At 41.5% G+C, this 27962-nt stretch overlaps 1 protein-coding gene and 1 long non-coding RNA gene across 3 annotated transcripts in view; both read right to left on the bottom strand.

Annotated features, from left to right (window-relative positions):
- Positions 1-12595: 12595 nt before the first annotated feature.
- Positions 12596-27615, bottom strand: qdpra (quinoid dihydropteridine reductase a). 2 transcript variants are annotated; one of them, XM_071399066.1, is made up of 7 exons: positions 27388-27612; positions 26903-26995; positions 26658-26754; positions 25964-26104; positions 18559-18667; positions 17005-17088; positions 12596-15750 (listed from the first exon to the last, which is right to left on the bottom strand). In XM_071399066.1, exons 1-7 carry the CDS (start codon positions 27469-27471, stop codon positions 15648-15650), a joined length of 711 nt encoding a protein of 236 aa, XP_071255167.1. In that variant the 5' UTR covers positions 27472-27612; the 3' UTR covers positions 12596-15647. The 2 variants fall into 2 exon arrangements, with proteins under 2 accessions (XP_071255167.1, XP_071255168.1); XM_071399067.1 differs by lacking the exon at positions 17005-17088 and having other exon boundaries at positions 27388-27615.
- Positions 12596-27962, bottom strand: part of LOC139574467 (uncharacterized) — a 436827-nt gene continuing 421460 nt past the window's right edge. Inside the window, exon 2 of the long non-coding RNA XR_011674780.1 lies at positions 12596-14269. This is a non-coding gene — a long non-coding RNA (uncharacterized lncRNA). The remainder of the gene's footprint in view (positions 14270-27962) is intronic.

Genomic DNA, 27962 nt, shown 5'->3' with positions numbered 1-27962 from the left:
GTTTTCTGGTTAAGGTTAGGGTAATGGTACGGGTTAGGTTTAGGGTTTGGGGAAAATATGATTTTGAATGGGACTGAATTGTGTGTCCCCACAAGGTTAGTTGTACAAGACTGTGTGTGTGTGTGCGAAAATTTCAAGCTGGTTGAGAAAATGCCAAGAGTGTGCAAAGCTGTCAGCAACGGGTGGCTACTTTGAAGAATCTCAAATATAAAATATATATTTGATTTGTTTAACAATGTTTTGGTTACTACATGATTCCATATGTGTTATTTAATGTAGAATGGAATGAGAAGGTCTGTCCAAATATTTGACTGGTACTGTATATACAGTTGAAGTCGGATGTTTACATACACCTCAGCCAAATACAGTACATTTAAACTCAGTTTTTCACAATTCCTGACATTTAATCCTAGTAAAAATTCCCTGTCTTAGGTCAGTTAGGATCACCACTTTATTTTAAGAATGTGAAATGTCAGAATAATACTGGAGAGAATTATTTATTTCAGCTTTTATTTTTTTCATCACATACCCAGTGGGTTAAAAGTTTACATACACTCAATTAGTATTTGGTAGCATTGCCTTTAAATTGTTTAACTTGGGTCAAACGTTCCGGGTAGCCTTCCACAAATTTTGGCCCATTCCTCCTGACAGAGCTGGTGTAACTGAGTCAGGTTTGTAGGCCTCCTTGCTCGCATCAGCTTTTTCAGTTCTGCCCACACATTTTCTATGGGATTGAGGTCAGGGCTTTGTGATGGCCACTCCAAAACCTTGACTTTATTGTCCTTAAACATTTTTCCACAACTTTGGAAGTATATTTGGGGTCATTGTCCACTTCCAGACTCACATCAGACATCTCCAATCCAAAGTTAAATCTAGAATTGGCTTCCTATTTCGCAACAAAGCATCCTTCACTCATGCTGCCAAACATACCCTCATAAAACTGACCATCTTACCGATCCTCGACTTCGCCGATGTCATTTACAAAATAGCCTCCAATACCCTACTCAATAAATTGGATGCAGTCTATCACAGTGCCATCCGTTTTGTCCCCAAAGCCCCATATACTACCCACCACTGCGACCTTTATATGATGTCAAGCAAAGTGCCTTTTTGCTTGACATCATTGGAAAATCAAAAGAAATCAGCCAAGACCTCAGAAAAAAATTTGTAGACCTCCACAAGTCTGGTTCATCCTTGTGAGCAATTTCCAAACGCCTGAAGGTACCACATCCATCTGTACAAACAATAGTACCTAAGTATAAACACCATGGGACCACGCAGCCATCATACCGCTCAGGAAAGAGATGCATTCTGTCTCCTAGATATGAACGTACTTTGGTGCGAAAAGTACAAATCAATCCCAGAACAACAGCAAAGGACCTTGTGAAGATGCTGGAGGAAACAGGTACAAAAGTATCTATATCCACAGTAAAACAAGTCCTATGAGCTTCCCGAGTGGCGCAGTGGTCTAAAGCACTGCATTGCAGTGCTAGCTGTGCCACTAGAGATTCTGGGTTCGAGTCCAGGCTCTGTCGCAGCCGGCCGTGACCGGGAGTCCCATAGGGTGGCGCACAATTGGCCCAGCTCAATTGGCTCGGGTTAGGGAGTGTTTGGCCGGCAGGGATATCCTTGTCTCATCGCGCACTAGCGACTCCTGTGGCGGGCCGGGCGCAGTACACGCTGACACGGTTGCCAGGTGTATGGTGTTTCCTCCGACATATTGGTGTGGCTGGCTTCTGGGTTGGATGGGCATTGTGTCAAGAAGCAGTGCGGATTGGTTGGGTTGTGTTTTGGAGGACGAATGGCTCTCGACCTTCGCCTCTCCCGAGTCCGTACGGGAGTTGCAGCGATGAGACAAGACTGTAACTACTACCAATTGGATACCACAAAATTGGGGAGAAAAAAGGGGTGAAACCCCCCCCCCCCCCAAAAAAAAAACAAGTCCTATATCAACATAACCTAAAGGCCACTCAGCAAGGAAGAAGCCACTGCTCCAAAACCGCCATAAAAAAGCCTGACTACGGTTTGCAACTGCACATGGGGACAAAGATCATACTTTTTGGAGAAATGTCCTCTGGTCTGATGAAACAAAAATAGAACTGTTTGGCCATAATGACCATCGTTATGTTTGGAGGAAAAAGGGGGAGGCTTGCAAGCCGAAGAATGCCATCCCAACCGTGAAGCACGAGGGTGGCAGCATCAGGTTGTGGGGGTGCTTTGCTGCAGGAAGGACAGGTGCACTTCACAAAATAGATGGCATCATGAGGTAGGAAAATGATGTGGATATATTGAAGCAACATCTCAAGACATCAGTCAGGAAGTTAAAGCTTGGTCGCAAATGGGTCTTCCCAAATAAATGTATTTGGCTAAGGTGTATGTAAACTTCCGACTTCAACTGTATATAATTTATAAGACCAAAAATGGATGAAGCAACTACATATTGCCCCTTTAATTCTATCAAAAGTATGTGAGTTTGAACATGTGTCCATTAGGCCTATGTTTTTTTTATTAGCATGAATTAGATTGAGCAATAAAAGCCCCACTTTTATTCCATAGGCTTGGATCCGCACTATGCAGCTGTTGCAAGAGCACATTTTTCACTGGCAGTCCACTGGTTTCAAAAACAATGATTGACAGGCAGCTTAAATTTCTTGAATTCAACCATTATTGGGTTCAAATGCACATTTAGATTTGTTAACAGCCATCCACATCAACCACAATCCGTAAGGCGCAAATAGCTAAATGAGAGAGCAGCAGTATGATTCACATCAATGTGCTATGTAGATATCAATAATAAGTGATATCTGTATCGCTGTAGACTACACCCCTGTTGTCATCCTTAACTCCAAGCGTTTATTCAAGTTGGATAATCTTTGGATGCCAACAGCAGTCGCACCATTGGAAGACATAGCTTGAACTGTAGCCAACAAAAGCCTATTCCTGCTCGCGATCCATCAAACACATTTGGTGTGCCATCATAGTGGTCTCTGACTTCTGGTCAGACTCGCTCAGGTGGAACAAACTTAAACTTGCGCTTTTTTTCAATGCTGATTTGAATGTAATTGAGAAAAAAAAGGTCAACGATTTTCTTCCGCAAACATCCTTTCTGAATTTGAAAGTCATCCTTGAAGTAATCATCTAGTTTTTCAAAAGTATCTGTAATCTGATTACAATATTTTTGCTGGTAACGTAACGGATTACAGTTACCTTTTTTTTGTAATTCCTTACATGTCCATCACTCCCCAACCCTGGACGTTACAGGGAAGTTTGTGCTTCCAAACTGAGGAATAACTTCTTAGGAACCAAGGGAGTCTCCTTGCCCTCCAAATCTTTTTGGACGCTCCATTCTCATGTTGGGAGAAAGATGTCCATCCATAGCTAAGCCCTTGAGTGGACCAGAGAGGACCATGCACACAACTCCCAAGAGGCTTATCTTGGGTCCCATAGTGTAGCTGCTAGAAAGTCTCAATCCGGTCACAGCAGCATCAGATCACCCCCCACACATGACCTGGACAGATCACCCTCTACACATGACCTGGAGTCTACTAGCTTGTTGCATTGACACATCCACATCACCTTTTGCTGCTCTGTAGTTGGATATACAAGCAGAGTGTGTCTCAAATGGCACCCTATTCTCTATAGTGTACTACTTTTGACCAGAGTCCTATGGGCCCTATGGGCACTACATAGGAAATAGGGTTCCATTTGGGATGCTGATGCAGAGTTCAAGCTCTGAAAACAAAATGGCAACATCAGATTCCCATTATGGTTGTATGGTTGTGAAGACTTGAAAATTAAATAATTATTGGTCCATGGTTTATTGGTTTGTGTCATTTTAGGACCACATTTGATACTACTACATTAACATGGTTGTGTGTTGTATAATGGTTGTACAATGGTTGAATGGTTGTTGTAGTGCTGTGTACATTGTGTTATGGTCAAACAGGATTCTGAAGGAAGACACCCAGGACCCCTCATCAGATGTGTTTCCCTATTCAAAGCATATTAACATGCCATTATACATGACGTGGATGACTTCAAATCAAAGAGGCCTGAATTACTGAGTGTTTCCACTAGTACAGAGTTTTTCCCAGTAGGAATAAAATGTAACAAGTAGAAAGACAGGTAAAATAAAGATGGATCATGTTTTATTTATTCTCTATGAATTTTTCTTTGATGACAGTAGGCTACATCTACCTTTGTAAATATGGCTCTAAAAAACAGAAATCTTATTAATTGCAGACTGCTGGACTGTCAGGTGAAAGTGAGCCTGTTATGAAGGCCCTCCCCCACCTCCCCTCACCATCACCATATTAATAAGAACTCCTATTGTCTTTCATTTCTGCATCCTCTTCACCTCTCCGGTGATGCGACCTGTAACTGTTCGGGGTTCAAGGAGAGGTTTTGGTGATCTTTTTTTTGCCAGGGGTGTAAGTAAGTATTAGTTTACTGCCTCAGGCATATTCTCTCCAAGTGGCCCTGTTACGTGAGCCAAGTGCCCTCCACATTTAGCTGGGCCAAGAGGGGAGCGGGGAACTAATATCCTTAATTGTCCTAACTGCGTCTAGAGTCGTGTGGAACCGCCCAAAAACTGCAGTAGTAGAACTGACTGCAGTGACCGCTATTATAATCTCTTTTCTAATTTTTTAGGAAAACTTCAATACGAGGGTGTGATTCAGTGCTTAAAGAAAAATCTTATATTAGAAAATGATCTTTCTAGCTATATCTTGTGGTACAATGCATTACATTTCCTCTGTATGTTTTAATTATACATGGTTCCTGACCAATAAAGTTTATAAAATAAATAAATAAACTTGACCAAAGCATTAAGAGGATTAACACTCACTTACATGTCAATCCTACTTTTAAGGCTTTCCATCGAATTGAGTCATAATTCTACACTACCTACAGCATGGTAACTTGCTATGGTATTGTAATAAAAGGCTGTGATCTTAAATTCGACCTAAATATGACAACATCTGCTAATATGACGTGTGGCATCTATGTAACAACTTATGATAAATGCTTTCAACCCTAAGCCATGCACAATCTATTAATAAGATAGCTAATATGTTTGTCTTTAATAAATAAGCCATCACGACAAGAAGCCACACCAATAAAGTAACAATAATACCATTGTGATGGTGTTGTTAGCTGTTATGTCATTCCATTCATGTGCTTTATGTGATAGGCTATGTGTGCACACAAGAGGTACTCATACATCAAAGCATTGCCTTGGGTATCAGCGTTGTGTATTTCAGTGTATTGTTTATGGTTGCATCCCAAGGATATGAGCTGAATACAACATTGCCACCATTTTTCCCCCAGACAGTATTCTCCTTGCAAACATATCACAGCAAACCAAATGGAAGACAACCGAATATGAGCAAAATCATGAGTTTGATTAAGCGCTGCAGAAACCTCTGTATAGGGGAACGTATGATGCTAATGTCCTGACTTTTATTTTAAGGAACAGGAGGAAGTATTCAAGGTATTCAAGAAAATAAAGTCTAGCAATTATCATCCTGTGTAATGATTTAATGTAATACTCAATATGTTACAGCTTCAGTTATTATATGATTATATTATCAATATTACAAATATTCCTATAGGAGAAAGGAGGATAATTGTTGTGAGTGATTTTTCCATACACAGATATTAAACAGGTTAAACATATATAGTCTTCATTCAGGTTATTTCACTCAAGATCTTGTCCCCCAAAATCACCCCCACCTCCTCCTCTCTCAAACACAACATGTGTGCTTAGGTTCTAGGTTCTCATAGGTAGGGCTGGGGTCTACTCACATGCAAGCCATATAACCCTGTAGCAGGCAGGCTAAGGGGGCTAACCACTACCATCTGTCCTCACGTTATGCCCACCCCACCGCACTCTCTTTCAGGTCTCAATGGCTTCCACATGGCACCCTGCCATCTCAGACATAACCTCCCCTCTCTAACCCCCTACCCACCCCCCAATAACAACAACATTCAAAGGGGGGTGGGAAAATGGGTCTAGGGGTAGGAGGGGGTCCGTTTAATCAGGATATTCATCTCCAGGGGGTTTGCTTCAGGCCTGTGCTGGTGGAGGGGCCTCAGATGGGGCTATGCAGGATACTTGGGGCTATGCAGGATACTTGGGGCTATGGAGAATAATTGGGGCTATGGAGAATACTTGTCTCAACTACAGGGGGAACCCAAGGGGAATTTTCTGTTCTGTTCTATTCTATGGCTGGTGTCACCTAACGGTGTATCTTGGTTAATTCTCCATGTCTATCTTGTAGAGAGACCATGAGACAGTAAGGGGGTCAAAACTGCAATAATGTGTCCAATATGATATCAGCTAAATAGTCATAATCATTGATTCACAATACTAAGTTTTAAAACTGAGTGGTCACACAACTAGTTTCCTTCAGTCCACTTTAGTCTTGCAAGCAAGACTCCTTAGTCTTGTTTCGTGAGGAAGCTGGAGATTGAGATTAAAGTCTCACAAAACAGAACGTAAGCTGGAGATCGAGGTTATTCTCTCAATAAACAGAATAGAAGCTGGAAATCGAGGTTATTGTCTCACTAAACTGAATAAAAGCTGGAGATAGAGGTTAATGTCTCACTAAACTGAATGGAAGCTGGAGATAGAGGTTAAGGTCTCACTAAACTGAATGGAAGCTGGAGATAGAGGTTAATGTCTCACTAAACTGAATGGAAGCTGGAGATAGAGGTTAATGTCTCACTAAACTGAATGGAAGCTGGAGATAGAGGTTAAGGTCTCACTAAACTGAATGGAAGCTGGAGATTGAGGTTAAACTGAATGGAAGCTGGAGATCCGAGGTTAAGGTCTCATTATCAGAATGGAAGCTGGAGATCGAGGTTAAGGTCTCACTAAACAAAATGAACAAATCACTCAGGCATTTCATCTTGGCAAATGCAAATTTCCCAATCCCGCAATGGCAAACGGGAAAACAAAAATTTCAAAAATTTTAACCAATTACTCTTGTCCTGTCATCCTATATATCGTCCTTACATTGTCCCATACATCACCCTATATATCATCCTTTGAAAAATCCATCATCCTATATATAATCCTATACATAATCCTATATACCATCCTATACGTAATTCTATACATCATCCAATACATCATCCTATTTATCATCATACAGTTGAAGTCGGAAGTTTACATACACCTTAGCCAAATACATTTAAACTCAGTTTTTCACAATTTCTGACATTTAATCCCAGTAAAAATTCCCTGTTTTAGGTCAGTTAGGATCACCACTTTATTTTAAGAATGTGAAATGTCAGAATATTAGTAGAGAGAATGATTTATTTCAGCTTTATTTCTTTCATCACATTCCCAATGGGTCAGAAGTTTACATACACTCAATTACTATTTGGTAGCATTGCATTTAAACTGTTTAACTTGGGTCAAATGTTTCGGGTAGCCTTCCACAAGCTTCCCACAATAAGTTGGGTGAATTTTGGCCTATTCTGGTGTAACTGAGTCAGGTTTGTAGGCCTCCTTGCTCGCATATGCTTTTTCAGTTCTGCCCACACATTTTCTATGGGATTGAGTTCTGGGCTTTGTGATGTCCACTTCAATACCTTGACTTTGTTGTCCTTAAGCCATTTTGCCACAACTTTGGAAGTATGCTTGGGGTCATTGTCCATTTGGAAGACCCATTTGCGACCAAGCTTTAACTTCCTGACTGATGTCTTGAGATGTTGCTTCAATATATCCACATAATTTTCCTACCTCATGATGCCATCTATTTTGTGAAGTGCACCAGCCCCTGCTGCAGCAAAGCACCCCCACAACATGATGCTGCCACCCCCGTGCTTCACGGTTGGGATGGTGTTCTTCGGCTTGCAAGCCTCCCCCTTTTTCCTCCAAACATAACGATGGTCATTATGGCCAAACAATTCTATTTTTGTTTCATCAGACCAGAGGACATTTCTCCAAAAAGTACGATCTTTGTCCCCATGTGCAGTTGCAAATCCCAGTCTGGCTTTTTTATGGCTGTTTTGGAGCAGTGGCTTCTTCCTTGCTGAGCGGCCTTTCAGGTTATGTCGATATAGGACTCGTTTTACTGTGGATATATACTTTTGTACCTTTTTCCTCCAGCATTTTCACAAGGTCCTTTGCTGTTGTTCTGGGATTGATTTGAACTTTTCGCACCAAAGTACGTTCACCTCTAGGGGACAGAACACGTCTCCTTCCTGAGCAGTATGACGGCTGCGTGGTCCCATGGTGTTTATACTTGCGTACTATTGTTTGTACAGATGAACGTGGTACCTTCAGGCGTTTGGAAATTGCTCCCAAGGATGAACCAGACTTGTGGAGGTCTACAGTTTTTTTTCTGAGGTCTTGGCTGATTTCTTTTGATTTTCCCATGATGTCAAGCAAAGAGGCACTGAGTTTGAAGGTAGGCCTTTGAAATAATTCCACAGGGGTACACCTCCAATTGACTCAAATTATGTCAATTGGCCTATCAGAAGCTTCTAAAGCCATGACATCATTTTCTGGAAATTTCCAAGCTGTTTAAAGGCACAGTCAACTTAGTGTATGTAAACTTCTGACCCACTGGAATTGTCATACAGTGAATTATAAGTGAAATAATCTGTCTGTAAACAATTGTTGGAAAAATTACTTGTGTCATGCACAAAGTAGATGTACTAACCGACTTGCCAAAACTATAGTTTGTTGACAAGAAATTTGTGGAGTGGTTGAAAAACAAGTTTTAATGACTCCAACCTAAGTGTATGTAAACTTCCAACTTCAATTGTATATATCATCCTATACATCATCCTATTTATCATCCTATACATCATCCTATACACCATCCTATACATCATCCTATTTATCATCCTATACACCATCCTATACATCATACTATACATAATCCTATATATCATCATATACATCATCCTATATATCATCCCATATATCATCCTATTCATCATCCTATTGGCTTAGCGGCTAAGTGTGAATACAAATTCACCCTACGACAATTATTACGCCATAGGTTTAAACTCTGCTATTTTTCACAGTGAGCTGCAGGAGCAATGATAATAAGGCTTGGGACCTGTTGATGACACACTATAATAAATCACAATGCCTGCAATGAATAGAAGAGAACAAGGAGGTGGTGTTCAGTCCTGCTGATATAGGGTGGCGGAGGGCAATTCATCTAGATGTGTGAGGGCCCCAGGCACATTCAACACGTCCCGGCTGCATACTGTACATTAGCTCATGATGTTGTAGTGCTACAGAGTGATTGCCCGTGGGAATACATACAGCCATTGTTTATCACAGAAGATATTTCACTTGATCAAAGATATCTCCCTGTGATAGTCCTTGTTGCTCTTATTGTCAAGTAGCTATCTTGTCATAATGCTACTGATGCTATTGTTCTGTGTAATATGTGGTAGGCGTATGGGGATCTCCCGTTGTATTGTGTCATGTTGCTGCAATTGTTCTTAGGAAGGATATTCGCTGTTCAGTAATTTTTTTCAGCAACCTGGGCTTATCATATACAGTGAAACCAAGACATTTGAATATGGCACAATGAAAATAAGATTATGACTTTATTGTGTTTTCCCTGTCACCTTTTTAAAATGTATGTACTGTGTGTATGTATTTATTTAACTGGCAAATAAAATCAATCAATCAAGCAATGTCCAGATTTTCAGTGGAGCCCATTTACTGTGCGTTGTCTTTTCCAAATCCACTCATCTATTGTAAGTGTTAACATCAATCTATAGTTAGTTTTGTAACCAACACATATTCAATTGAATCATATTGGATAATTTGTGACCTGTTTCAGAAAGCTGGTGTCGCACGTAAATACTTCACAGGAGAGGCAAATGCATTTCATCAAAATGCATTTTTTGGCAGAATTACCTTCTTGAACATATTAACTATCATGTGCCTTATTTTTTATTAGCCCTTTTTCTCCCCAATTTCGTGGTATCCAATTGGTATCCAATTGGTAGTTACAGTCTTGTCACATCGCTACAAAGGTCAAGAGCCGTGCGTCCTCCGAAGCACGACCCAGCCAAGCCGCACTGCTTCTTAACACAATGCCCGCTTAACCCGAAAGCCAGCCGCACCAATATGTCGGAGGAAACACTGTACCCCTGGCGACCGTGTCAGCGTGCATGCGCCCGGACTGCCACAGGAGTCGATAGAGCACAATGGGACAAAGACATCCTGCAACAGAGTCTGGACTCGAACCAGGATCTCTAGTTGCACAGCTGCGATGCAGTGCCTTAGATCACTGCACCACTCGGGAGGCCCTTTTCATGTGCCTTATTAACAAACTTGTATGCCATCTGTAAATACAAATAAAATTGTTAAATTACGAGCCTAGTTGGTTTAGCCATGGATTGGCTGAGATAATGGATGGGCTGGACATGCCAGAGATAAGTTCGGATTGGTCTGCCATGTAGCATGATTCTGTCTATAACGTGAGCTGCTCAATATGTGTAGATAGTCCTTGCTACTGTGGCTTTTTTTAAATATATAACATTTGCCATGGAGAACTGCAAAAGTGTTGCTACTGCTCCCAACAACATTGCTGCCCTGAATTTAGCAGGCGCTATCAACAAAGATCAGAGGGAAAAACTTGTCATGACCTACTTTGTGCACACGGTCAGTGTGAACCGGAGTGACTTGAAACAACGCGGTCCAAACAAGATGTATCTAGCTACAAATAAACATTCATCCATGTATACGGGTAAGAGTCTAGCTACATTTTCAGATATTATACATTTCAAATTTTTTCAGAAAGTCGTTTTAATTTCAAGTTAAAGTGTACTGTTAGCTAGCAAGCAAACGTTAGCTTGCTGGCATGTTAGCTAACGTTACATGCATGATCTGTGTAGTAATATTATTCGTATCTCAGGAATCCATTTGCATTGCTAGTTATAGCCTAATGTTAGCTAGCTAGCTAACATTGAACCTAGTTGGTTAGCTTTATCTACCTGCACATTCATACTACAGCATTTCATGCATGGTGGCTAGCTATGACGATTAGTTTGTATTAGTAGTAGTATGGGTTGGGATTATGGTTCATTGTTTAGCTAGCTAGCTAGTTACATGTCTATACAAAAGACTACACTTCGCCAGATGATTACATGACCCATCAAGTTAGCCAGGTGTGTCTGGGGGTGATTACGGCCATCTATTGTATTTCATGAATATGTGTACATGTCTCGACAATAGCAACCCATCCACTTAGCTAGATGTGGTTGGGGGGGGGGGGTTATAGCATTTCCTTCACATGACCAATCAATTTAGACAAGTGTGTCTCTGGGTGAGCATCATCTAATAATTAGAAAATATTTATAAATATTTTTACCTGGACTCTTTCTATTTTCTATATTGCTACTATGCAAATATGCAAGTAAGCATTTCATTGTACCGTTTACACCTTCTGTATCCTGTGCATGGGGCAAATAAACTTTGATTTTAATTTATATAGTCTGTGTTTACCAGATAAGGTAATGTGAAGAACAACATGACCTGCACCAAAGTCAGATTAGGATATAGGCCAAGGACTAGATAAAGTGTATTTTTACCTGGAGTTTTTCCTTAATTGTAGGCTACTACTTTCACCACTTTTAGTCTTGAAATCTTTGGTTGTTTAGTACACTACCTTCCACCTGTTCAGCACATGGCCTCACATGTGAATCCTTAAAGAGACGGGTGGGGCTAAGGCTTAAGAGTGTGTGATCGATGCTGAATAGGTGTAGATAAAGAAGAGCTCTCCAGTAGGTGTACAAAATCATTCAAGGGTAATTTTCTCAAAAGTGGGGTTAGAAGTTTATCTACTTTCAAAGCAGAATTACTTTCACATTGTTCCTCAACTGGAGTGTATGATATACCATTTTGTAGCTCTGAGTCGCTACTTTTATCCAAAGTAAAAAACCCATTTCAAATTTTGCTACACAAGACCGAATCGAGGTGGTCGGTCACATTTGACTGGTGAATTGAGTTGTTATCTAGGAGCACCACCTGGTGGGGAAGGCTACAGTATGTCACTGGAAATGACCATGAGTGAGCTAGATCAAGTCAAGGCAGGTAAATAATTTAACTGGTCTCCAACCCCATTCAAAATAGTATGTCTTTAATGGTAGGCGAATACATCTAATTATGACCAGTGAAGTTCAATGAAATATAATATTATTGTGGATGAGGGGGAGGTGGGCAGGGATCTGGATTTTAGTGTTGGTGGAACTGCTACAAATCCCTGATCCCCAAAATGTGTTTATTCTCTATAATAGTTTTCAGCAGATCTGTATTCAATTCAAGGTGATGGTGATTTTTATTACTAGGCAAGTCAGTTAGTTAAGAACAAATTCTTATTTACAATGACGGCCTACACCTGCCAAACCCTAACCCGGACGACACTGGGCCAATTGTGCGCCGCCATATGGGACTCCCAATCACAGCCGTTTGTGATACAGCCTGGAATCGAACCAGGGTCTGTAGTGATGCTTCTAGCACTGAGATTCAGTGCCTTAGACCGCTGTGCCACTCAGGAGCCCGAGTGATGCTGTAGTGCTTTGATTGTTTCTCACAAATTATGAAATCAGATTGTTATTAATGTGGATTTTTATTCAAATTGAGACAGAGGTAAAACCACATCAAACAGCACAAAATAAAATAAAATTGTTATGAGATACTGATAATAGTACTTAGACAGTCTTTAACCAACAATTCACACGCATATTGAGTACACTCGACACAAGACACAGAGTATGGCCAATCTACTGAAATGTATTGTACGTTTGACATTAAGACAGCGGCTTACTTCATTTTCATCAATCTCAAACTGGATCTAACTAAAAGAGTTCAAAATAAGTAAATGTACTTGAGGTTCATGTTTCCTTTGCAACTGATTCATTCTACCACAAGATGGTATTGTGTGCATATTTTTCTTCCCCTCCCCGCTCTCCTACCTTCCCCTCCCTCCTCTCCATCTCTCTATACCAGGGATAATCAACTATATTCAGCCATTTATCGACGTTAAATCGATCACAAGAAGTCCAAACAGATATAATATTTGACTAAAACATAATCATTTCAAACCTTGCTTATATTTCTATAAGGTCACATACACTGACTGTACAAAATAGCCTCAATTCGTCGATGCATGGACTCTACAAGGTGTCAAAAACGTGCTGGCCCATGTTGACTCCAATGCTTCCCACAGTTGTGTCAAGTTGGCTGGATGTCCTTTGGGTGGTGGACCATTTTTAATACACATGGGAAACTGTTGAGTGTTGCAGTTCTTGACACAAACCGGTGCGTCTGGCACCTACTACCATACCCCGTTCAAAAGCACTTAAATATTTTTTATTGCCCATTCACCCTCTGAACGGTACACACACACAATCCATGTCTCAATTGTCTCAAGGCTTAAAAATCCTTCTTTAACCTGTCTCCTCCCCCTCATCTACACTGATTGAAGTGGATTTAACAAGTGGCATCAATAAGGGATCATAGCTTTTACCTAGATTCACCTGGTCAGTCTATGTCATGGACAGAGGTAGGATATAGAGGTAGGATATAGAGGTAGGGTATAGAGGTAGGGTTCCCCAACTGGCGGCCCGCAGGCCAAATTTTATTTGGCCCCCCAAGCTTTCTTAAAAAAATACATACTGTATATATATTGTTTTAATTATTGTTGGACATAAAATACTCTAAAAACACCAGCAAATCAGCTCCAAGTGATTGTAATTTTGGAAATCTGTTCCAAAGTATTCCCACACATAATACAGATATACACTGAGTGTACAAAACATTAAGAACACCTGCTCTTTCCATGACATAGACTGACCAGGTGAATCTAGGTGAATGCTATGATCCCTTATTGATGCCACTTGGTAAATCCACTTCAATCAGTGTAGATGAGGGGGCTCCTCCCCCTGTCCTCCCCCTGTCTCCTACAGGTTAAAGGAGGATTTTTAAGCCTTGAAACAATTGAGAGTGTGTACCATTCAGAAGGTGAATGGGCAATAAACATATTTAAGTGCTTTTGAACGGTGTATGGTAGTAGGTGCCAGGTGCACCGGTTTGTGTCAAGAACTGCAACACTCAACAGTTTCCGGTGTGTATCAAAAATGGTCCACCACCCAAAGGTTAACCATCTTGCAGTCCGATGGACGCATCTGGGTTTGGCGGATGACAGGAGAACGTTACCTGAACGAATGCATTGTGCCAACTGTAAAGTTTGGTGGTGAATGGTCCTTGCTGTCCCCAGTCCACCTGGCCGTGCTGCTGCTCCAGTTAACTGTTCTGCCTGCGGCTATGGAAACCTGACCTGTTCACCGGACGTGCTACCTGTCCCAGACCTGCTGTTTTCAACTCTCTAGAGACAGCAGGAGCGATAGAGATACTCTCAATGATTGGCTATGAAAAGCCAACTGACATTTACTCCTGAGGTGCTAACTTGTTGCACCCTCGACAACTACTGTGATTATTATTTGACCATGCTGGTCATTTATGAACATCTTGGCCATGTTCTGTTATTATCTCGGCACAGCCAGAAGAGGACTGGCCACCCCTCATAGCCTGGTTCCTCTCTAGGTTTCTTCCTAGGTTTTGGCCTTTCTAGGGAGTTTTTCCTAGCCACCGTGCTTCCACACCTGCATTGCTTGCTGTTGGGGTTTTAGGCTGGGTGTCTGTACAGCACTTTGATATATCAGCTGATGTAAGAAGGGCTATATAAATCAATTTGATTTGATTTGAATGAATAATTGGTCTGGGGCTGTTTTTCATGGTTCGGGCTAGGCCCCTTAGTTCCAGTGAAGGGAAATCTTAATGCTACAGCATACAATGACATTCTAGACGATTCTGTGCTTCCAACATTGTGGCAACAGTTTGGGGAAGGCCCTTTCCTGTTTCAGCATGACAAAGCCCCTTGTACAAAGGTGTGGAAGAACTTGACTGGCCTGCACAGAGCCCTGACCTCAACCCCATCAAAGACCTTTGGGATGAATTGGAATGCCGACTGTGAGCCAGGCCTAATCACCCAACATCAGTGCCGACGTCACTAATGCTCTTGTGGCTGAATGGAAGCAAGTCCCCGCAGCAATGTTCCAACATCTAGTGGAAAGCCTTCCCAGAATAATGGAGGCTGTTATAGCAGCAATGGGTGGACCGACTCCATATTAATGCCCACAATTTTGGAATGAGATGATAAGCAGGTGTCCACATACTTTTGGTAATGTAGCGTATCTCATCCTTCAGTCTTCTTTCTCATTGACTAATTTCATCCTTCTCTCTCTCTCTTTCCCAACCTTCTCCACTTCTCCCTCCTCTATTTTGTGGGTAGGGCCTGTGTCTTATTGTGTGGGTAGGACCTGTGTCTTATTGTGTGGCTAGGTATTGTGTCGTATTATTTGTGTAGAAATGTGTCTTATAGTGTGGGTAGGGTCTATGTCTTATTGTGTGGGTAGGAAATGTTTCTTAATGTGTGGGTAGGGCCTGTGTCTTATTGTGTGGGTAGGAAATGTGCTTTATTTTGTGGGTAGGGCCTGTGTCTTATTGTGTGGGTAGGGCCTGTGTCTTATTATGTGGGTAGGAAATGTGTCTTATTGTGTGGGTTGGGCCTGTGTCTTATTATGTGGGTAGGAAATGTGTGTTATTGTGTGGGTAGGGCCTGTGTCTTGCCTCCGGTGGTGGTGAGCTGCATCAGACTGCCCGATGCTGGACGATCCGCACCGGTGGCCCAACTGAAGAAAGTTCTAGACAGAAAAATAAGAAAAGTAAGAGAATGAGACGATGAAATGGCTAGACTATGGGTGCTAGCAGTTACTACTTGTAAGTGAGTACAAGTGAAACATGGTTGGCTTACAGTATATGATATAAGAGAGTCCACTTTTTAATTAAGCGCTGGATGAGATTAAGTTGTTTTCTATATGTCAAAGTCTAGAAGAAATTTCAAGAAGACAAAAAAAAAGCCCACAATATTGATGGCTTTTATGTATTTTATACCTCTGTGCTTCTTAGTGTGATTTGATTTATGTTGTTAGCCAATTACCTATTTCAACAGCAACTATATCATGAGATTGCTTATTCACAATTCAAAGTCAACATTCTACACCAGTCCACCAAATGGACATTTGATATGCAGATGAACTGAATCATAGTGCTCATTTAAATTCCCCTCCCATTGCTTCTACTTATACCCCCAGAACCTCATCTGTTTCTACTGGTAATCTGCAGGGTTAATGTTGTCCAACCTTTCTGGGATTATAAAACTGGATCAAATCCCATCTAATCTCTACCGTGTACAGAGGAGAGACTGGAGACTATGTGCTCTGTGTCTAAACTGACATGAAAAGAGGAACACAAACTTTAGGGGCTCCATACACTAGTTTAGGGGCTCCATACACAAGTTTAGGGGCTCCATAAACAAGTTTAAGGGCTCCATACATTAGTTTAGGGGCTCCATACACTAGTTTAGTGGCTCCATACACTAGTTTAGTGTGTTAGTAACAGTACATAGTTAACATTGCATTTACAACAAATTTGGGTAAATCCTGTAAAGAGTATCCAAGTAATAGATGCCAAGACTATATCCAGTCAAGAGTATTGAAGAAATGTAAGATTATAATTAGTTGATTGATATGTCCATCAAAATAACCTTTTGATCACATTACAGCATTATTCAAACCAGACATTTGGCTCTAAATATCTTTTGGCAAGATTTTAACAAGTAATACTGCAATACAATTGTGTAGGCCATTTTCCCAGGCCAAGTGACAGTATTGCCATCTTCTGGTGAAATACTGGTATACAAAAAAGATTGTCTATAATTATGTTCATATGTTGAACAAAGATATACATCTGTATGTTCTAAACCTTTAGAATAATTACATTTAATGATGGTCTTCCAGCATATATATACATATAATTTTAAATCTCAAGATTAACTAAATGATCAGTAAAAACATACAGTAATGAAAACAACCCATCATCCACCATATCACACTCACTCTGCAATGTACTCCAGTGGTGTCCAGGAACCAAAGTCTGCATCAGGCATGAACTTCCTGTTCATTGGAGTATCCAAGGTTACCCTGTGTAATCAAGTCACATGACAATGTTCTGGCGGTGGTAGGAACTGACTACCTGAGGCCTGAAGCTCTGGTCCTGGACTGATTGTAACAGGCCCATGTAAACCCCTTGTCAACAGACTAAAAGACAACAGTAAAGCTAAAGTGTAAAGATGATATTTACCACCAGCAAGCATCCAACAACCTCTGATGAAGGCCTTTCACTGTTATATTTTGAGATGAGCATTATAATTGATACCTAAATACTTGCATATATTGAAATATGATTTTACATTTCAGTTGTATTAGTTGTATGTTTGAATGTGCACAGTTGGAGTCTACAGTCTTTTGAATGTGCAGAGGCAGCCTACAGTCTTTTGAATGTGCACAGATGCAGTCTACAGTCTTTTGAATGAGCACAGATGCAGTCTACAGTCTTTTGAATGAGCACAGATGCAGTCTACAGTCTTTTGAATGAGCACAGATGCAGTCTACAGTCTTTTGAATGAGCACAGATGCAGTCTACAGTCTTTTGAATGAGCACAGATGCAGTCTACAGTCTTTTGAATGAGCACAGATGCAGTCTAGTCTTTTGAATGAGCACAGATGCAGTCTACAGTCTTTTGAATGAGCACAGATGCAGTCTACAGTCTTTTGAATGAGCACAGATGCAGTCTACAGTCTTTTGAATGAGCACAGATGCAGTCTACAGTCTTTTGAATGAGCACAGATGCAGTCTATAGTCTTTTGAATGAGCACAGATGCAGTCTACAGTCTTTTGTGCACAGTTGCAGTGAATAAAGCAACCCTCCTATTCGTATTGGTAGTGCAGAAGAATTGCTAGTCATGGGGGTAATGCTAACATGTGACAGCTATGTGACAGCTAATAGTAGCCTGGCAGGTGGTCTCAGTCCAACTTATGCAATTGGAATATACCATAACAGAGAACTGAGAATATTGACTACAAAACTCAGATACAGGCTTCTCATGCTGACAGTGCAAAAACGTGCTTTACATCCATTTGTTGATCAATGAAACTATGTATACAGATAGCTGCTCATGAGGTGAATACATGTAATATATTCGTAATGTAACCTTTGACCTCCACTGTTGCAAATAAATTAAATTCCTAATGACTATTTCCAATGAGTGCAGGTTTTTCCTATTCCTATTCATAATTAGTAAGTAATAAACTGTAAAAATAACAAATGGTCTCTTTGGCAGGTTATAAACTGTAATAATAACAAATGGTGTCTTAGGCAGGTTTCTCCTATTCCTAATAAGTAATTGATTAACTGTAATAAAAACAACAAGATACCTCACAATTTATTCATTTAGCAGACACTCTTTAGGCAGAGTAACTTACAAGAGCAATTAAGGTTAAGTGCCTTGCTCAAGGGTACATCAACAGATTTTTCAACTAGTTGGCTCAGGGAATTGAACCAGAGACCTGTCGGTTACTGGCCCAACGCTCTTAACTGCTAGGCTACTCACGGTAGTATGGCAACTGCCACAGCTCCAGGGGGCATCCCACTGTCTTCTCCTGCTAAACTCTGACAGAGCTGGTGGACTGCTGACTTGGCCATGCCATAGCCCACCATGCCTGAGGAGAGAGAGAAAGACGGAGGGATGGAAAGAGGGACAGTGAAATAGGAGAGATGGTTGGATAAAATCAGATAAACACCAATAAATCTTACCATAATAGCAAGGGACATGGAATGCAAATATACACAATACTAGAGTTACAAAGTAATTTGATGATTGTCGGATGTGGTAGGGCTTGCAAACTATTACAGACTACAAAGGGAAGCACAGCCACGAGCTGCCCAATGACACGAGCCTACCAGACGAGCTAAATAACTTCTTTGTTTGCTTCGAGGCAAGCAACACTGAACCTGTCCCTGACTGAGTCTGTAATACCAACATGTTTCAAGCAGAGTCCGTGTGCCCAAGAACACTAAGGTAACCTGCCTAAATGACTACCAAACCGTAGCACTCACGTCTGTAGCCACGAAGTGCTTTGAAAGGCTGGTCATGGCTCACATCAACACCATCATCCAAACAACCCTAGACCCAAATCAATTTGCATACCGCCCCAACAGATACACAGATGATGCAATCTCTACTGCACTCCACACTGCCCTTTACCACCTGGACAAAAGGAACCCCTATGTGAGAATGCTATTCATTGCTACAGCTCAGCGTTCAACACCATAGTGCCCTCAAAGCTCATCACTAAGCTAAGGACCCTGGGACTAAACACCTCCTTCTGCAACTGGATCCTGGACTTCCTGGCAAGCCACCCCCAGGTGGTGAGGGTAGGTAACAACACAACTGCCACGCTGATCCTCAACACGAGGGCCCCTCACGGGTGCGTGCTCAGTCCCCTCCTGTACTCCCTGTTCACTCATGACTGCATGGCCAGGCACGACTCCAACACCATCATTCAGTTTTCCAACAACACAACAGTGGTAGGCCACTGTTATTTTACTGCTGCTCTTTAATTATCAATTTTTTTACTTTCCACTTATTTTTCTTAAAACTGCATTGTTGGTTAAGGGCTAGTAAGCATTTCACTGTAAGGTCCACACCTGTTGTGTTCGGCGAATGTGACAAATACAATTTGATTTGATATACAGTACCAGTCAAAAGTTTGGACACACCTACTCATTCAAGGGTTTTTCTTTATTTTTACTATTTTCTACATTGTAGAATAATAGTGAAGACATGCCAAGAGTGTGCAAAGCTGTCATCAAGGCAAAGGGTGGCTACTTTGAAGAATTTCAAATATAAAATATATTTTGATTTGTTTAACACTTTTTTGGTCACTACATGATTCCATATGTGTTATTTCATAGTTTTGATTTTTTTTTAAATACCCTGGAATGAGTAGGTGTCCAAACTTCTGACTGTCACTGTATGTGATATTACAAACAGTATATTTTGAACTCAACATACATTCACTACACGTTTATAACTTCCTGTTTATATACTATGGACAAATATTCTGGGTGCTTTTGGTTCCCAAACTTTGCCCATGGCAGTATTTTTTTTATTTTATATTTTATTTTTTATTTCACCTTTATTTAACCAGGTAGGCTAGTTGAGAACAAGTTCTCATTTGCAACTGCGACCTGGCCAAGATAAAGCATAGCAGTGTGAACAGACAACACAGAGTTACACATGGAGTAAACAATAAACAAGTCAATAACATGGTAGAAAAAAAGAGAATCTATATACAATGTGTGCAAAAGGCATGAGGTAGGCAATAAATCGAATAATTACAATTTAGCAGATTAACACTGGAGTGATAAATCATCAGATGATCATGTGCAAGAAGAGATACTGGTACTGGTGTGCAAAAGAGCAGAAAAGTAAATAAATAAAAGCAGTATGGGGGGTGAGGTAGGTAAATTGGGTGGGTAGTTTACAGATGGACTATGTACAGCTGCAGCGATCGGTTAGCTGCTCGGATAGCAGATTTTTAAAGTTGTTGAGGGAGATAAAAGTCTCAAACTTCAGAGATTTTTGCAATTCGTTCCAGTCGCAGGCAGCAGAGAACTGGAAGGAAAGGCGTCCAAATGAGGTTTTAGCTTTAGGGATGATCAGTGAGATACACCTGCTGGAGCGCGTGCTGCGGGTGGGTGTAGCCATCGTGACCAGTGAACTGAGATAAGGCGGCACTTTACCTAGCATAGCCTTGTAGATGACCTGGAGCCAGTGGGTCTGACGACGAACATGTAGCGAGGGCCAGCCGACTAGGGCATACAGGTCGCAGTGGTGGGTCGTATAAGGTGCTTTAGTAACAAAACGAATGGCACTGTGATAAACTGCATCCAGTTTGCTGAGTAGAGTGTTGGAAGCTATTTTGTAGATGACATCGCCGAAGTCGAGGATCGGCAGGATAGTCAGTTTTACTAGGGTAAGTTTGGCGGCGTGAGTGAAGGAGGCTTTGTTGCGGAATAGAAAGCCGATTCTTGATTTGATTTTGGATTGGAGATGTTTGATATGAGTCTGGAAGGAGAGTTTGCAGTCTAGCCAGACACCTAGGTACTTATAGATGTCCACATATTCTAGGTCGGAACCGTCCAGGGTGGTGATGCTAGTCGGGCGTGCGGGTGCAGGCAGCGAACGGTTGAAAAGCATGCATTTGGTTTTACTAGCGTTTAAGAGCAGTTGGAGGCCACGGAAGGAGTGTTGTATGGCATTGAAGCTCGTTTGGAGGTTAGATTGAGAGATGACTGCTTGTTTCACAGACATGCTTTTGATTTCCCATCAATGTTTGTGGTCATACAGTAGCATCTGGAAAGAATAAGCAGCATTTTCCAACACCTTTTGAAAGAAATGGCAGAGGCATGCCACAGCTACCTTTGAAAAATGGCCCTATGAGAGAAAGAGGTGGAGAGTAAGCTCTTTTTCATTCAATTACATTTTATCTTCAAGATACTAAACTGAAGAAATGGAACCTATTTCTCAATGGAACACATAGTCTTTGAGGGGAGAGTTTCAGTTGTATTTTTTTTATTTTTTTTATTTTTTTTACATACAGTAGATGCACTCCAAATTGCTAACGTACGATGGTTTATTGGAAATGCCTTCAGGATCTATTTCCCCAACAAGCATTAACAGACTAGCGTGCTGAATCCCCCAAGAGTTAAATCAATGTTATTTGACAGTTCAACCTGACTTTTAAATCCAAGGTCAAGGGTTAGGGTCATAGGGTGCACACATGGTTAACAAGCCTCAGTCTTTAACCCCAAATCTTTAAGTCCACAATGTGTGCATCTGGCTTTGCAAGACCAGTTGTTGCTAAGACACCACTGGCAAGACCAGCTGTCCCTAAGACACCACTGGACACCAAACTACCCAAAAGGCAGTATTTCACCATAGAGAACTCAGTAAAGCTGGTTGAGAATGTCTTTAGATCAGACACACTATTAGCCATTAAGCTCTTAAGTATTAAAGCTAATATTAAGCTAAAGATATAAGCACAAATAACCCCTAAACACATCCAATCTTTAAGCACTACTACTATCTTCCAAGGTCTTGTTTTTGTCAGTTATACAGACAATTTGTATTATGATATCATAAATACTTCAAGAGCAGCTTTTTTCCCATCTTCATAACATTAAATACATCTGAAACTTTTGGTCCAAAAAATATGCAGAACAACAAATCCATGCTTTTGTCACTTCAAGATTAGACTACTGCAATGCTCTACTCTCCAGCTACCCGGATAAAGCACTAGTGCTAAATACAGCTGCTAGAATCTTGACTAGAAACAAAACATTTGATCATATTACTCGAGTGCTAGCCTCTGGCTTCTTGTTAAGGCTAGGGCTGATTTCAAGGTTTTACGGCTGACCTACAAAGCATTACAAGGACTTGCTCCTACTTATCTCTCCGATTTGGTCCTGCCGGACATGCCTACACGTACACTTACGGTCACAAGATGCAGGCCTCCTTATTGTTCCTAGAATTTCTAAGCAAACAGCTGGAGACAGGGCTGTCTCCTACAAAGCTACATTTTTATGGAATGGTCTGCCGATCCTTGTGAGAGATGCAGACTCGGTCTCAACCTTTAAATTCTTAAGGCTGCAGGGGCAGTATTGAGTAGCTTGGATGAAAGGTGCACAGAGGTGCCCAGAGTAAACGGCCTGCTCCTCAGTCATAGTTGCTAATATATGCATATTATTATTAGTATTGGATAGAAAACACTCTGAAGTTTCTAAAACTGTTTGAATTATGTCTGTGGGTATAACAGAACTCATATGGCAGGCGAAAACCTGAGAAGTTCCACTTCCTGTTTTGATTTTTTCTGAGGCTGGTAGATTTTCAACCAAGCTCCCATTGAAATTACAGCGAGATATGGATGAGTTTTCACTTCCTACGTCTTCCACTAGATGTCTACAGTCAATAGAACTTTGATGACTCTACTGTGAAGGGGGGCCGAAGGAGACAGGAATGAGTAACCACTGCCATGAGGTGACCACGCTTTGACGACGCACGTTCACGTGAGAGGCAGTGAATGCAACGCGCCAATGTAAACTCAGATTTTTTTTATATAAATATGAACTTTATCAAACAAAACATGCATGTATTGTGTAACATGAAGTCCTATGAGTGTCATCTGATGAAGATCATCAAAGGTTAGTGATTCATTTTAGCTATATTTCTGCTTTTTGTGACTGCTATCTTTCGCTGGAAAAATGGCTGTGCTTATTGTGGTAAGGTGTGACCTAACATAATCGTTTGTAGTGCTTTCGCTGAAAAGCATATTTGAAATCGGACACTTTGGTGGGATTAACAACAAGATTACCTTTTAAAATGGTATAAGACACATGTATGTCTGAGGAATTTTAATTATGAGATTTCTGTTGTTTTGAATTTGGCGCCCTGCACTTTCACTGGCTGTTGTCATATCATCCCGTCACCGGGATTGCAGCCATATGAAGTCTTTACTGAAGACTCATCTCTTCAGTAGGTCCTATGATTGAGTGTAGTCTGGCCCAGGGGTGCGAAGGTGAAAGGCAAGGCACTGGAGTGACGAACCACCCTTGCTGTCTCTGCTTGACCGGCTCCCGTCTCTCGACAGGGATTCTCTGCCTCTGACCCTATTACAGGGGATGAGTCACAGGCTTGCTAGTGCACCCCCATGCCGTCCCTAGGAGGGGTGCGTCACGTTGTGCCAGGCTTTTTTCGCTATACTCGACTTGACTGATGTGACCTTCCTGTCTGGTTTTGCGACCCTTCGGACTCGTGCGGTGGGGGAGATCTTCATGGGCTATACTCGGCCCTGTCTCAGCGTACTAAGTTGGTGGTTAGTTGATATCCCTCTGGTAGTGTGAGGGCTGTGCTTTGGCAAAGTGGGTGGGGTTATATCCTGCCTGGTTGGCCCTATCCCCGGACAGGGCCAGAGTGTTCCCCGACCCCCCCGTCTCAGCCTCCGGTATCTATGCCGCAATAACCCTTGTGCCGGGGGGCTAGGGTCAGTCTGTCCTATCTGGTGTAATTCTCCTGTCTTATCTGGTGTCCCTGTTCAATCTTAAGTATGCTCCCTCTAATTCTCCCATCTCTGTCTCATGCTCTCTCTCTCCCCCCTCGGAAGACCTGAGCCCTAGGACCATGCCTCAGGACTACCTGGGCTGATGACTCCTGGCTGTCGCTGTCCCCAGTCCACCTGGTCGAGCTACTGATCCAGTTTCTGCTGTTCTGCTTGCGTCTATGGAACCCTGACCTGCTGTTTCGACCCTCTCTCTCTCTACCGCACCTGCTGTAACAACCTCTGAATGCTAGGCTATGATAAGCCAACTGACATTTTCTCCTGAGGTGCTGACCTATAACCACTGTGATTACTATTTGACCCTGCTGGTCATCTATGAACATTTGAATGTCTTGAAGAATGATATGTCCTTAATGGCCATGTACTCTTAATCTCCACCTGGCACAGCCAGAAGAGGACTGGCCACCTCTCAGAGCCTGGTTCCTCTCTAGGTTTCTTCCTAGGTTCCTGCCTTTCTAGGTAGTTTTTAATAGCCACCGTGCTTCTACATCTGCATTGCTTGCTCTTTGCTGTTTTATGCTGTGTTTCTGTATAAGTACTTTGTGATTTCTGCTGATGTAAAAAGGGCTTTATAAATACATTTGATCAATTGAATAGGCATAAGGCAATCGACGCACTTGCAGTACCTGTTAATGGTCATATTAAAGATGTATTTCTAAGACTCACACACTTCTGCCACAAGGAAGCTCTGAGCGTTACTTGACATGAATTTAAGAGATCATGAAAATCTGTAAATCTTGTGGGTTATAGCATAGACTTTGTAAAACAGGGTAAATACTGTAGATCCTTTTTTCATTCAAATAAATACAGACATACTTTCTTCAATATCAAAACCTTATTCATATTTTATGGCGAAAAAACCCCACACAAGTGAGAGTTAAACTATAGGAAACATCCCCCAAAAATATTAGACATACCACTGTCAAAAAAGTAATCTAAACCAAGCCTGTGAGGGAAATCCCTACAATTTCCTGGCCTGTGTCTAGTGTAGCACTAGTTTCTACAGTAAGCTACATTCAATGGGAGAACAGCACAACACACTCTAACCATGTCTACACGTGGAGACCCAAATTCTGCTGACTCATTCTCTTCCCCAACCTAACAGCCAATGAGAGTGGGGGCTTTATACCGACTGCTGATCAGGGATTTTTGGTGCCCTAGTGTCAGGATTTATATTGTTCTCAGGACCATCACATGGGTTACACACTACACAGGGAATGGCATGGGTGTTGGGTCCTATAGGTAACATCACATGCATATAGGGTCAGGTTTAAAATACCGGAGAGCATTGTGTGAAAAACCATAGTAGTAACAATTTCTCTCCTCATTAAAATACATATCATATTCAACATGTTACTCATATTTTCGTTTCTACTATATATCAGTCTTTTTTTGTATTTCATGGGTTCCTTGTTTTACAAATAGTTTGATGATGTAAGCTGCTATCGTGACGACAGGCACCCTTAAACATAAAAGTTGGAATGAAACAGAGGCACAGTCAAACAGGGTCAGCATGAACAACATTACAGGAGAAAAGAACAGCCGGTTGCCATTTATTGAGATGTACTGGAGGGAGCTTTGCAGAGTGGTCACTAGCTGGCACAGCCACAGCCACAGCCACATAGTCATACAATCTGATTTTAAACCTAACCTTAACCTTAACCCTAACCTTAACCACACTGGTAACCCTAATGCCTAACCCTAACCTTAAATTATGACCAAAATGCCAAAAAAATAAATATAAAATGCCAGTAGAATCAAATAGAATACCAGTAGAATAGAATAGAACCCCAGTAGAATAGAGTACCAGTAGAGTAGAGGTAAGTGGCGTCTTACCACTAGTGCCACCCAGTGATGCTTTAGCCCCAGCCAGAGTCAGTAGTCCACCCTGCTTCAGGTGCACAGCAGCCAGATGGCTAGATATGGTAGAGGTCCACACACTCTGCTTCCACATCATGTCTGTGTTTTTGTACAGGTCTAAAAACAACATACATAAGAGAAGATGTTTGAGGAACAACATTGCAACATTGAATGAACCATGTAATTAAATGGAACGAACAAACATCCCTATTGAATGCCAGATGAGAAGTCATCTGGCATTGTGGTCCCGTGTGGCTCAGTTGGTAGAGCATGGCACTTGCAACACCAGGGTTGTGGGTTCATTCCCCACGGGGGGACCAGGATGAATATGTATGAACTTTCCAATTTGTAAGTCGCTCTGGATAAGAGCGTCTGCTAAATGACTTAAATGTAAATGTAAATGTAAAGTCAGCTTATGGGGAAATTGGTTTGAAAGGGGTTTAAATGGAGATATTTACATTTTAGCAGATGCTCTTATCCAGATCGACTTACAGTAGTGAGTGCATACATTTTCATATTATATTTGTACTGGTCACCCGTGGGAATCAAACACACAACACTGGAGTTGCAAGTGCCACATGGTACCAACTGAGCCACAAGGGACCTGGCATTCATATCACAGTATGTGTTCAAAATGAACTGATAATATCTCAGTGAAACACTCTTGAACCTTTGGAGCTGCAATTTCCTCCAGCCCATCCGCCTGCCACACACAAGATGGCATCCACTTTCTGGTCCCCTAGCAACTGGGCCACATCTGCTGTCACCTGCAGCAAGAGATAACAGTCTATTACAACGGGCTAGAATCTGGGTGCTTTACGGTAATTATCCAGCGTTTTGCAAATCAACGGAGTGTTCAAAAAGCCATAACTGTCAACATCACAGAGGGAGCAGGTGAAAGCACGCTCCTCCTACCTGTTCTGCTTGCTCAGTAAATGACTCGGACAACTTCACCAGCACGTTCGCGTTTGCCTCCTCACTGGCAACGATATCGATGCTGGCTACCCACTATTGGAAAAGAAAGAAAGAAAGAACAACAGAGCATGAAACATTTGCATTCTTTGGAAAATAGGATGATGATATCGAACTATCCTTCAACGCCGGCTATTTATTCCACATGCAATCCAAAAGTAGGCTCAGTAAATTATAACGACTGATTATATGCTTTCCGATAGCTCTGGGCTGGCATCGTTAAAACGTCTTGATAATGACAATTGATGATGACAATTTCAATGGTTTAATTTATTTTCCCTTGCTTCTTACCATAGCATCTAGGGCTAGGCCTAGGCCTACTCAACAAGTGGTTATTGAAAATATAATAGACACTGGGGCAAGCAACAGCTCACAATCCTTTCGTAATTGTATTCTATATGAGAAAAAAAACCACGTATAGCACTCACCCATCCTTTAGATTTGAAGTGCTGAACAATTTTGCTACCCAGTGCACCTTTTCCTCCGTATACGAGTACCCGACTGGCAGCCATTCTTTCCTTACTATGCGCTTCAAGCAATGATGACTATTTCACTAACATTACACGACAGCTACCGTAGAGAAAGCGAGAGATAGAGAGAGAGACAGCGAGAAAGGGAGAGAGAGTGAGAGATACACCCACCCCCAATATTTAAACAGACACACTCAGCACATCAGAGGCAGACCTTAGTTCAATAGTGTACTATGTAAAAATGCGTAAGCTATTATAACATTTTCAGTGCATAGGTTAGCCTACACTATGGATGGCAAATAGCAGGCCGCGGTCTGCATACATTTTGAACTCAGTCAAGGTCTCAACTTACTGTTGAGAGTTAGAATAGTAGAATACACAAGGCACAATTTCTCAATTTCGTTGTGCAACAGCAGTTTTTCTCTTGTTATGTCAGTCACTGACAGTCACTCAATTAGCCCATGTAGCTAACAGTTAGTTTAGCAGCCAGCTATCTAAACTTGTAGTAATCATGGTCGAATTACCAACCAGGG

The sequence above is a fragment of the Salvelinus alpinus genome, chromosome 4 (assembly GCF_045679555.1).
Source record: "Salvelinus alpinus chromosome 4, SLU_Salpinus.1, whole genome shotgun sequence".
NCBI classification, from domain to species: domain Eukaryota; kingdom Metazoa; phylum Chordata; class Actinopteri; order Salmoniformes; family Salmonidae; genus Salvelinus; species Salvelinus alpinus.
Note: the sequence above shows the minus strand (reverse complement) of the source record. Positions and strands in the feature narration are given on the sequence as shown.